This window comes from Danio rerio, chromosome 4 (genome assembly GCF_049306965.1).
Source record: "Danio rerio strain Tuebingen ecotype United States chromosome 4, GRCz12tu, whole genome shotgun sequence".
Classification (NCBI taxonomy): Eukaryota; Metazoa; Chordata; class Actinopteri; order Cypriniformes; family Danionidae; genus Danio; species Danio rerio.
The window spans coordinates 62001487-62014507 of record NC_133179.1 but is presented as its reverse complement, the minus strand read 5'-3'; the positions used below and the strand labels follow the sequence as shown (position 1 = coordinate 62014507).

The 13021-nt window shown below is 43.3% G+C and overlaps 1 protein-coding gene across 3 annotated transcripts; it reads left to right on the top strand.

The window, feature by feature from the left end:
• The first annotated feature begins 4974 nt into the window (after positions 1–4974).
• On the top strand, positions 4975–12778 carry LOC141381788 (uncharacterized). 3 transcript variants are annotated; one of them, XR_012402446.1, is made up of 3 exons: positions 4975–5109; positions 5440–12069; positions 12400–12778. XR_012402446.1 is itself a non-coding variant. In XM_073948063.1 (2 exons), exon 2 carries the CDS (start codon positions 5948–5950, stop codon positions 11798–11800), a length of 5853 nt encoding a protein of 1950 aa, XP_073804164.1. In that variant the 5' UTR covers positions 4975–5109; positions 5440–5947; the 3' UTR covers positions 11801–12778. The 3 variants fall into 3 exon arrangements, 1 of the variants encoding a protein (XP_073804164.1); XR_012402445.1 differs by having other exon boundaries at positions 4975–12069; XM_073948063.1 differs by having other exon boundaries at positions 5440–12778.
• The last annotated feature ends 243 nt before the right edge of the window (positions 12779–13021 follow it).

Below are 13021 nucleotides of genomic sequence, written 5' to 3'. Positions count from 1 at the left end.
GCACGGAAAAAAAACTTGCAATGCTTTTCTCACCACTTTTGGAGCTGGTTGAAGCAGTGCGAAAGCCGGGGATGCAGAAACACTAGAAGATGCTTTCACAACACCGTGGCGCTGCTTCAAGTGAGATTTCAGATTAGTCATACTGCCCGCGTATTTTACAGATGCGCGGCACATTTTGCAAATTGCATCTGTCCTGTCATGTCATCCATCCTTAAATCCATAATGTTGCTTGCCATACTTTAGATTTAAAACTCAGTGGGGAATAAAATGTTTGTTTTGCTTCTCGCACTTTCTGAGGGCGCTCCACTAGCTTCATCCGCACACCTGATACACCGAGTTGTAGTGTGTGCACATCCGCAAATCCGTTGCTAAGGCTTACTTTATGTAGGTCGATTAAATTATGCGCCAAAAACAGGTTGACAACACTTGTTAATAAATAAAAAATACATTCTATATTAAAAATATAAGCTGTATCTCGGAAAAATCGATGCATCTCGCAAAAACCGGTGCATCTCGATTTGCTTCCAAAATTTCATTCATCCTCTGCTGCTCAACCGATGCACTCGCATCGTGCACGCGCATGACCGCGTATCGATACATATCGGTTAATCTTCCCATCCCTAGTGTCCAGTAATAAGCCTGTTACTCTTGACTGGATGAGGAGTTTCTCAGTGTTGGATTGACTAAAGTAGGAAAACACACAGTTTAGCTAAACCTTTCCTGCTGCGCTCAGAGAAATAAAGGCTTCTGCTCCATCAAGACCAACACAGAGACACTGAGGAGGAGCTTCTGAACACAGACCAGACGCTCTCTCAATCACAACACACACAGCACACACACACATTCAGCACGTCTGTGGTCACATCTGCACATTCAGGCACAGTTACACACACACACATCTCTGTGTGTATTCTAGTTCAGTTCAGTTATGGTGTCAATGTACATGGAGTCAGTCTACAGCAAAAGTTCTCTACAGTTGTATAGCCGCTGGGTTTTTAATGTGTTTATTTTACAGCTGTATTTCCTAGAACTAAAGTGTGTCTATATTTTATTTCTTATTTTATTCAGTAATTTATTTCTCATCTATAATCTTGTTGTTTTTTAAGGTCATGGGTGGTCGTATAAGCATTTCACTGGATGTTGTCGTGATGAAGAAAACTGAATTTTAATGTAAAGTCAAATAAGATATTGAAATAAAACATTTGAACTGAAGTTAAAGTCTTATTTTTTCTTGATTTTTCATCTTTATTAACACTTGATGTGATTCTCCCTTGTATATTCACTGGGTTCAGCTAATTTTGTATCTAACAGTAATATTCTGTGCTAGTTTTAGCATCCACTTTATTCAAACAATAGCCCTTGGTTAATGAGAATAAAATAGTACTACGCTGTATAAAGGGTTAAAATAATATTTCCAACAGCAGGAACATAATTTAGCATCGTATAAAAAAACCTAAAACTTTAGAACTTTAACTTTAAATCGGTTTATATCTGTAAACGTTTTAAAACAAACCTTTCTCCAGTTGAATCACAGCGCTGAAGCGGCACCGCCTGATGACGTCACATGCCGCGCCAAAATAAGTCTATTTTGTTTTGCTTTTTTGTCACTATTTGTTGCAGTCATGACTTATTGATACATTTTTCTCATGGTTTTCACTTTAACTATATCAGCTCTCTCTCACACAAACCATCTAAACAGTTTCTTAGATTTTTAAAGGTGTTAATAGATTATGGCAAGAGAAATGGGATAAAGATGAGAAAGGCAGACATTTATTTGAAATTCTAAAGGAGGTAGAAGTCAAAAAGAACAATTTTCTAACACGGCAGGAGGAAACATGGTTTACAAGATTAAGAATAGGGCATATTCTCTAATGGGTTGCCTATTATGTGGTGAATATACTCCTGTAATGCATACTGCAGTCCTTTTGTTTGGCTTTCTCGGATATCTCACCTGTTTGCCAAAAATGACATTATATCCCTGGCAATGTCTGAAACCAGCGCACACACATTGATAAAGCCGTGCCAGGCATAAAAGCTTGACAGGCTTAGCAACAGTAACTAAGGAGGGCGGGGCTTAGCGAAGGGTCTGTGTATACTTTCATGAGTGACTAAAATATATTACTGAAAAGTAAACTAAAATATATTACAGAACCATTAATAAGGATGGTGTTAAATTGTTTACGATGCTACTGTTATAAATTGTCCCGCTAAAAAAAGTGTAAAATATTGGCAGCTGCAGTTGCCAGCAATGTACTGTTATTTTACAGTATGTTTCTGTAAAAATACATGGACTACATTAATATACACAATACTCAAGTGAACTCATTTTGTTCACTGAAAGCAACTGCCTCAAAATTGCCAACTGCTGTATGAGTTTATGAAGTAAAGTGCTATATATGCTTAGAAGCATACTTATAATAATTACTTATTTTAGTTAATTAGAAATGTTCTGTTTAACTCAAATGTCTTAAATTTCACATCAGCACACATACATGTAAAGTTGGATTTAACACAGAGAGATTCTGACTGCATCAGCAACTAAACAGCCGCTGTCTATAAATAAAGAAACATGCAGCATAACATCAGCAGTTCATTGTTCATCTTTAACTCATACACTGACTCTACTCTCCTCCACAACGGTGACACACAGAAGAAATTTGCTTCAGGTTTTACAGTAAAATACAGTTTTTTCCTTGATTTAACTGCAAACTACTGGCAGCTGTGGTCAAGTACACCCGTCTGCAGCCCGCAGATCGGGGCGGGGCTGAATACGGGGCGGGGCTGCATATTCAGCCCCGCCCATAAGTGGGCGGGACTGAACATGTCACTCCGCCTACAAGTCTTTCATTGGTTCACGGAAACATATTGACGTTGATGTAATATATGCTTTCGATTCCGGTTTTCATCTCTGCATGGTAAGTACACGTCTTCTGTCATGTAGCCTAAATGGTTAAATTATATGTGCAGTACACCTCACGGGCTACGTATTATGTGTAATTTATTTAATTAAAGGCCTTTAAGGAGATATGAAGTTTTAAAGCCTTTAAAAAATGTTTTCTGTGTTAGGGTTGGCGTTTTCCAGGTTGATCGTACAGTTAGTGGTCTTATTCACTTAAAAGAATAATGTAAACTTTAAAGAGTGTCGAGCCACACAGTCCATTACATGAAGTTTATTGATATCAAAGATAACAAAATATATTTTTCTTTGTGGCTTGTTCTCTAATTTACATATTCTGGTAATGTTAATGCTAAATATGTACAATATAAAACTTGATTCTTAACTTACTGATCTATACTACATTCTGTTTGCAGATCATTGGCATTGATATATATTCATCACTATGATTCTTGTGGAGCATATTCTCTGTTTTATTTTATTTTACCTCAGTTCTTTCTCTCTTTTTGCTTTAATAGATTTTTGCTTTTTTTTTTTTATATATTTATTTACACTTCATGTTCTCTTTTTTTTGTTTACTTTATAACCCATGAATGAAACTTATGCAAAGGGGAATGTGAGGAGGAGGCATGCCTAGTACAAACATATTTAATTCTTTGAGTTTAACTTTAATATACTGTATGTTAAGCGACATGTTGATGATTGTTGGTTATTTTGTACAGATGCCGCCTGAGATCCTGCAGTGTATCCTACTGAGAGTTGTCACACAGGATAGTGATGGGACATTTCTGCAACTCTCACTGACATCCAGGACCTGCTGAGACATTGTCATTCATTCATTCATTTACTTGTAGGCCTTGTCCCTTTATTAATCCGGGGTCGCCACAGCAGAATAAACCACCAACTTATCCAGCAAGTTTTTACGCAGCGGATGCCCTTCCAGCCGCAACCCATCTCTGGGAAACATCCACACACACATTCACACACACTATGTACAATTTAGCCTACCCAATTTACCTGTACCGCATGTCTTTGGACTGTGGGGGAAACCGGAGCACCCGGAGGAAACCCACGTGAAGGCAGGGAGAACATGCAAACTCCACACAGAAACGGCAACTGAGCCGAGGTTCGAATCAGTGACCCAGCGACCTTCTTGTTGTGAGTTGACAGCACTAACTACTGCGCCACTGCCTCGCCGAGCCATTGTCAGTAATCCAAAATTCAAGAAGCTGGCTGTGTGTGTGTGTGTGTGTGTGTGTGTGTGTGTGTGTGTGTGTGTGTGTGTGTGTGTGTGTGTGTGTGTGTGTTTTAAGGCATGGAAAAAAATTGTTTTTACAATGTAGCCTTTAAACCTTTGGAAACGCTTGATGTTCTTTAATATTGAAACAATTACGAATACATTTGTATTATTAGAGTTGCAAACTGCATTGTACTTAAATCCAATTAACATTTTCATATTAGTCAATAATATTACTGTAATTAATTTTAAAACTGAATAAATTTAGATTTACACACATTTACTTAAAGTAAATAAACAGAATTAATAAAGGGCTAAAAATCTGCTGAATTCTGTGGAAAATCTGCCGAATTCTGCGAGCGCAGATTCTGTGTGGGCCTAGTCATGACACATCCGTGTTTATACAAAATACATGTTTACTCGGCCTAAAATGTACATTCTTAAATGTTATTAAATGCAGAAATTCACACATAGATTAAGGTACATCTGAACAGTGATTTCCAATAATACAATCCAAATGTCTAAAAATGGCGTTTATCGCGTTTTGCAACCAAACTCTTCATATACATACTGTTGAAGTCAGAATTATTAGCCCCCCTGAATTATTAGCCCCTCTGTTTATTTCCACAATTTCTGTTTAACAGAGAGAAGTTTTTTTTTCAACACATTTATGAAATAATATTTTACTAGATGTTATTCAAGACACTTCTAAACAGCTTACAGTGACATGTGAAGGCTTAACTGGGTTAACTAGTGTGCAAAAGGCTGTTGAGCAATGTTGACTCTCAGAGACTTTTATTCTGAAATCGCGTCACAAACCGAAACCGGAATAGGCGCTACTGAATACAGAGTGAACTGTTGCTGCACGAGACTTTGCCGAGCGCGGCTCGTTAACTAAAGTGGCGCTGGAAACGTGTATTGCTGCTATAATGAGTGTCTGACTGGATGTAATTGTGCTTCTGTGCGTGTTATGAAAGTGAGTACAGTTCCGGTTATAACAATTATTTAGAAGTTATACTTATTAGTCCCAGTCATCACAGAGATACCTGATGTGTCATAGTGCTAATTAGCATGCGTTAGCATCGCGATCGCGATGCTATTCACTGTTTGTTCAGCTGAAGTGATTCAAAGGCATAATGTTTGTTAGTAAATGTGGATGTTAGAGTGTGATTACATCCAATTATGTTCATTTTGTGAGGGAAGAGCCTATAATGTATATGTTAGTGCTGTCATGTGTAAGTTTGTTAAAGTAATGATGTATATTACTGATTGCTGATGCTGGAGTGTTATTATTTGTCTGTTACAGAGAAACCACAACTTTCATAAGCACAACTCATCGGCTACACGCTCATTTAATCAGGAAATCACCAATAACCAGCTAAGCAAGTGCAATCTTCAGTATATTGTGAGGAAAGGGCTGTTATGCGTCAATGGCCAAGTGATAGACTCATAGCACTCTGAAGGCTCATTGGACCACAGTATTCATACACATACTTCGGACCAATCACAAGGCTGGGCCTAAACGTCACGTCTGTGTGCGACTAATAATTGTGCTTTATAAATCATCCTCTGAACCTGTGCACCGGAACCAATTGGACACTTCATTGTACATCTGCTAATATTCACAGTTGGCTCTTCTCTCTCATGTTCATACTTACTTGCCACAATAAATCAGTTTGATTTCATCCTTCCCTCTGTCGTGTTCTAACAGACACACCTGGTTCACTGCTATACACAACGAGTTAGCCTCTGCTATCAGGTAGCCTTCGCTACAATTTTGGTCCTTCGAGCCGGAGAGCAGCTGTGCTGGGAGTATGGAACAGAGTGGTGAAGGATTCTGGGCCCCACAGACTCGGCCCAAAAGGCAAATAAGACAGCCATCCTACTTGAGAGACTATGAAGTCGGTGCAGTGCGAACAAAGGTGTGTGAGCCCATACATAACAGCCCAGCACACCACACATATAGAGAGGAACATTGGAGCCCACAGCCTCATGTTAGGTGGAGTGGTGCACCAACTGAGCATGACGATTACTCCTTTAACCAGGATGAGAGCCTTGGAGCTATGAGCTTAAGAGGGCCATGCACCCCAATGCCCTATACTGAAGAGGTTATTGAACAGATTGTGTCACATAGAGAGAGCATGCCAAGACAAAGGGCTGATGAGAGTTTACAGCATAGTTATACATCACTTCCTGATACTAGAAGGGTAGGACACCCAGAGAAATCCTCAGACAGGGGGCGCACAGTAGATCAACAGGAACTTATTACAGAACACTGGCCATTGCCGCCACCTCCATTATCTGATGATTTCGCTCTGCTAAGGGAAGAGGAATGTGATGATAGACTGCCACCACCACCCTGGCCTTCCTCACAATATCCACCAGCATCCATAGTAGGGGAGGAGTTAAGAGTAGTCACTGTTATAGATAGGATGATGGGTGAGTTGCAGCTCATGCGGGACAATGCAACATCTAGCATTACAGCACATTCACGTTTGCACTCCACACCTCATGACTCAGGTCGCCCTATGCCTAGCCGACATCATGAACAATACGGAGCACAGTCCAGGTTACAGCAGCCAGAATCTTTCCCACCCATCATTAATTCACAACGTCGAACTACTCATATTGAAGAACCTGTTTCTCACTACCAACCCAGGCCCCACCAACACCGTCCAAACTCTTACCAAGGTAGACAGTTCCCGCCAGTATTAACCACTTTAAGTGGAGGGGATTACAAAGGGCCAACACCTAAAATACCTCTCTTTGTTAATAAAGACCCGATGGAGTTCTCTAGGCTGAAATTAGCCTTAACAAACTTGTTGCCCGCTGATGCTACTGAGCTCTTTAAATATCAGGTTCTTGTGGATCATTTAAGACTTGAGGAAGCTTGTCTTATTGCCGACTCGTATATAAACTCCCCCCTGCCTTATTCAGACACTATGGCGGCCTTAAATGAAAAGTTTGGTCAACCGCATCATGTAGCTTTGAAACGGATTGCAGCAGTAATGGATTCACCTGAGGTCCGAAGGGGAGACACAGTTGGCTTTGAGCGATTCTCCCTGCACGTACAGTCACTTGTAGGCATGCTGCAGACCCTGGGCCCCGATGGGGAAGTGGAGCTGAGATGTGGCTCACATGTTGCCAGGCTCCTCACTAAGCTTCCCATAGAGATGAGAGCAAACTTTCGACGTCAGATGTTTAATCGCCATGGGCATACACACACACTACTGGATCTGGCAGAATGGCTGAGATATGAGTCATGGTGCCAGGGCTATGACAACCCCACAGAGGTTCGCTTCCAAAGGCCACCTAGCTACCGGGTTGAAAAACGCCACAGTAAGCCAGCAGCCACTGTGCTACATGGATCAGAGAGCTATATGCCAAATCAAGCAATCAGACCCGAAAGTCAGAGCTCATGTGTGGAAAAGGGAAAAGTCAAGGCGAAATCCTACTGCCCATATTGCGACTGTACGGAGCACTTTTTAAATAAGTGTCCCAAGATTCAGAATCTCACTAGTGAGGAAGTGAGAGAGTGGATAAGAGCTAAGAAAAGATGTTGGAGATGTGGGAGATCACATCAGGCTGCTCAGTGTGACCTTAAGAGGCTCTGCAGTGTATGTCAAGGCAAGCATCTGAAAGTTCTGCATGATGTCAACACACTTCCCAAACATGAGCATCCAAAGGCAGAGAGCTGTCTTGTTAGCACTAGTACAGAGGTGCTTTATCTTGACAGGCCCACAACAACCTCTCGAGTTCTGCTAAAAGTCGTCAGAGTTTTCTTGCAAAATAAAGACAAGATACTCGACACGTACGCTATTCTAGATGATGGGTCGGAGCGTACAATGCTCCTCACAGAAGCTGCCGAGAAGCTTGGCCTACAGAAGAAGCCTGAAGACATCGCTCTTCGTACCATACGGCAAGAGGTCCAAACACTTAAGGGATCCTCTGTTTCATTCAGTATCTCATCTCCCATCAATCCCAGGAAAAATTTCCGGATAGTAAAAGCATTCACTTCTCCACGCCTTGATCTAGCTGACCACTCATACCCCATCATGAGTCTGAAGAGGAAATATAAGCACTTAGCAAACATCCCCCTCCATCCATTCAGCCGTGTCAAGCCACTTGTTCTAATCGGAGCTGATTACCCCCACCTACTTACTCCAATTGAACCAGTAAGACTGGGCCCTTCAGGAGGACCGGCAGCTATTCACACCAGACTTGGATGGACTCTCCAAGGACCCACACCCTTTGCTCATTGGGTGTCGGACACCAGTCTGTGTCTTCTCACAAGCGTTTCACCTGAGACAACAGAACTGATGCGGAATGTGGAGAAGCTCTGGAGGATGGACACTCTACCATGTCAGAGTGATAAACAGGCAATGCGATCAAGGCAGGATAAGGAAGCAGTTGAGCTCCTAGAGGCTGAGACAAGACGAGTCAACGTTGCAGGCGTTCTCAGGTATGCCACACCCCTACTTCGGAAACGAGACATACCTCCTCTCAAATCTAGCAAAGAAGCTGTTCTCCCAAGCCTTAGGAGTACAGAGAGAAGGTTGAGCCGGGACCCTCAACGAGCTGATGAATATGGAGCAGCTATCCGCAAGCTGGTAGAAACTGGAGCAGTGAAGAGGATTGACCCAAGTGAAGCCTACAGCACTGAAGAATCATGGTATATACCCCACCACTTGGTGAGCCACAACGGAAAGAACCGTTTGGTCTTCAATTGTTCTTACCAACATCAAGGTCAGAATCTAAATGACACTCTCCTTCCTGGGCCAACACTGGGAGCTTCCCTTTTGGGTGTCTTACTGAGATTCAGGCAACATGCAGTGGCAGTCAGTGGAGACATCAAGAGCATGTTCCATCAGGTTCAGCTTTTGCCAAGGGATCGGCCCCTCCTCAGGTTCATTTGGCGAGACATGAGGCGGATGGAACCACCGGATATCTATGAATGGCAGGTCTTACCATTTGGGACTGCATGCTCACCCTGCTGCGCCACCTTTGCCCTCCAACTGCATGCGAGGACTCACAGCAAGGAAGGAGATGGAGTCAGGCATTCAGTTGAACAATGCTTTTATGTGGATAACTGCCTCCAAAGTGTGGATACTGCAGATGAGGCCAGGAAACTAGTGGACCAAATCAGGGAAGTTCTCGCATCTGGAGGGTTTGAGATTCGGCAGTGGGCCTGTAACTTACCTGACGTCATCAAGCATCTGCCTGCGGAAGCGAGGTCTGACAGTATGGAGCGATGGCTCTCCTACGATGAGCCTGATCTGCTGGAACCTGCCCTTGGACTCAGCTGGCACTGGGGGACAGATACTTTAAGATACAGAAGCCGACCTCTGGAGTATGGAGCTTTGACACTGAGGAATATCTACAAAGTGTTAGCACGACAATACGACCCCTTGGGATTTATCTTGCCTTACACGACTCGCGCAAAGCTGATAGTGCAGCGCATGTGGGACAAACCGAGGGACTGGGATGACCCACATATTCCCCAAGATCTGCAGGAGGCATGGAAAGAGTGGGAGTCAGAGCTACACTTGTTGCCTCACATTTCATTTCCTCGACCGTACGCTTCAACTCCTCATAGTCAGATGATTGTCTCCAGGCAGATTCACGTATTTAGTGATGCCTCCGAAAAGGCCTATGGAGCTGTCTCTTACCTTCGAACTGAGGACAGCCAGGGACAGGTGTCTTTAGCATTCCTGGCGGCCAGGTCCAGGGTGGCACCTCGTCGTCAGCATTCAATTCCCCGACTTGAGCTCTGTGGTGCTCTGACAGCTGCCCAACTAGCAAAGACAATTGCACGAGAATTAACAGTGGCCATAGATCAGACAATACTGTGGAGTGACTCTACAACAGTGCTAACTTGGTTGAAGTCAGAGTCATGTCGCTACAAAGTCTTTGTGGGCACTCGGGTCGCTGAAATCCAGGAGCTTACAGGAGGGAGTTCCTGGCGTTATATTGACTCGTTGCAAAACCCAGCTGATGATGTTACCCGCGGAAAGACCTTAGCAGAGTTAGCAGGACAGAACCGGTGGAGTCAAGGGCCACCCTTCCTCCTTAAAGGGCCTGAAGAATGGCCATCATCACCAGGAAAGCAACCTGACTTAGATACTACTGAGTTCAGGAAGCTTACTTCATGTGGAATGATAGCAAGAGCGGAGAGACAAGAAACATCACAAGAGCAGTCTTTTGCATCTTGGAAGGAAATGGTTGAGGCCACAGCCCAGGAGCTGCATGGGGCGGCAGATGGACCCCCAAATGCAGCAGACTACAGAAAGGCAGAGATGATGATCTTCCAAAAGATTCAGTCAGATTGCTTCCCAGAGGAATTGTGTCGCCTTCGCACTGGAAAGGAAGTGCTCCAAAGCAGTCGTTTATTGACCCTGTCCCCAGAGCTTGATTCGGATGAGGGAATTATACGAGTCGGAGGGAGGCTTAGACGGGCCGAAGGGTTGGATCCTGCCCTGAAGCATCCTATAGTCTTGGATCCAGCACATACTGCCACAAAGCTTCTTATTCAGGACTATGATGCTCGTCTTTGTCATCCAGGCCCTGAGCGAGTGTTCGCAGAGATGCGCCGCAATCTTTGGATCATTCGTGGAAGGGAGGCAATCCGAAAGCTGCAACAGCAGTGTCAAGAATGCCGCAGGTGGAAATCCAAGCCATTAGTGCCAAAGTTAGCAGACTTACCTTTAGCCCGCCTACGTCTACACAAGCCAGCATTCTACTCCACTGGGGTCGATTGCTTCGGACCCTTCCAAATAAGAATCGGACGGCGTTCAGAAAAGAGATGGGGAATCATCTATAAATGCTTGACCACACGCGCAGTTCACCTGGATCTTCTGCACAATATGGATACAGACTCTTTCCTTATGAGTCTTAGACGATTCATTGCTCGCAGAGGGACTCCAGCTGAACTTCTTTCTGATCAGGGCACGAACTTTAAAGGAGGAGAAAAAGAGCTTCGTGACTCCTTCAACAGCATGTCCTTGGACCTCCAACAGCTCCTAGCTAAACAGAAGATTGACTTTCGCTTTAATCCCCCTGCAGCTCCTCACTTTGGGGGTACTTGGGAGAGGGAGATCAAGTCAGTCAAGTCTGCTTTACATACCGTGATGGGTGTCCAATCAGTCTCAGAAGAGGTACTGTACACTGTTTTACTCGAGGTTGAAGCCATTTTGAATACGAAACCACTGGGTTACACTTCATCCAGTGTTTTTGACTTGGATGCTATAACCCCGAATGTTCTTCTGATGGGGCGGCTCGATGGAGCACTACCTCCTGTAGTATACAGTAAAGAAGAGGGCCTAAGCAAGCGGAGATGGCGGTACTGTCAAGTTTTGGCAGATCACTTTTGGTCCCGATTCATTAAGTATTACCTACCATCCTTGCAGTGCCGACAGAAGTGGCATGGCACCCCAGCTGACCTCACAGTGGGTACAGTAGTCTTGATGATGGACCCCCAGTTCCCCAGAGCTTTCTGGCCAATTGGTAGAGTGATAAAAGTGCATCATAGCGCAGATGGTCACGTGAGATCGGCAGACATTAAGGTCAAAGACAAGATCTACACCCGTCCGGCAGTCCGACTAATTGTTCTCCCAGAAATCCCAGAGTCTGAGGAGGATGAGCAATGCCCTCCACCAACTTCAGATTAACAATTGAGCCTTTTACATGAGCAAATTGCACACAATTTGGGGGCGGCTGTGCAAAAGGCTGTTGAGCAATGTTGACTCTCAGAGACTTTTATTCTGAAATCGCGTCACAAACCGAAACCGGAATAGGCGCTACTGAATACAGAGTGAACTGTTGCTGCACGAGACTTTGCCGAGCGCGGCTCGTTAACTAAAGTGGCGCTGGAAACGTGTATTGCTGCTATAATGAGTGTCTGACTGGATGTAATTGTGCTTCTGTGCGTGTTATGAAAGTGAGTACAGTTCCGGTTATAACAATTATTTAGAAGTTATACTTATTAGTCCCAGTCATCACAGAGATACCTGATGTGTCATAGTGCTAATTAGCATGCGTTAGCATCGCGATCGCGATGCTATTCACTGTTTGTTCAGCTGAAGTGATTCAAAGGCATAATGTTTGTTAGTAAATGTGGATGTTAGAGTGTGATTACATCCAATTATGTTCATTTTGTGAGGGAAGAGCCTATAATGTATATGTTAGTGCTGTCATGTGTAAGTTTGTTAAAGTAATGATGTATATTACTGATTGCTGATGCTGGAGTGTTATTATTTGTCTGTTACAGAGAAACCACAACTTTCATAAGCACAACTCATCGGCTACACGCTCATTTAATCAGGAAATCACCAATAACCAGCTAAGCAAGTGCAATCTTCAGTATATTGTGAGGAAAGGGCTGTTATGCGTCAATGGCCAAGTGATAGACTCATAGCACTCTGAAGGCTCATTGGACCACAGTATTCATACACATACTTCGGACCAATCACAAGGCTGGGCCTAAACGTCACGTCTGTGTGCGACTAATAATTGTGCTTTATAAATCATCCTCTGAACCTGTGCACCGGAACCAATTGGACACTTCATTGTACATCTGCTAATATTCACAGTTGGCTCTTCTCTCTCATGTTCATACTTACTTGCCACAATAAATCAGTTTGATTTCATCCTTCCCTCTGTCGTGTTCTAACAGACACACCTGGTTCACTGCTATACACAACGAGTTAGCCTCTGCTATCAGGTAGCCTTCGCTACAACTAGGTTAGCTAAACAGGTAAGAGTAATGTATTAGGGCTCATAATTCTGACTACAACTGTACTTGCTTGTTTTCTACTAAGTTACTTTTGTATTTGCATTTTAATTTATTTTGAAAATAGTTTATAATTTATAGAATAGAATAAAATTAAAAT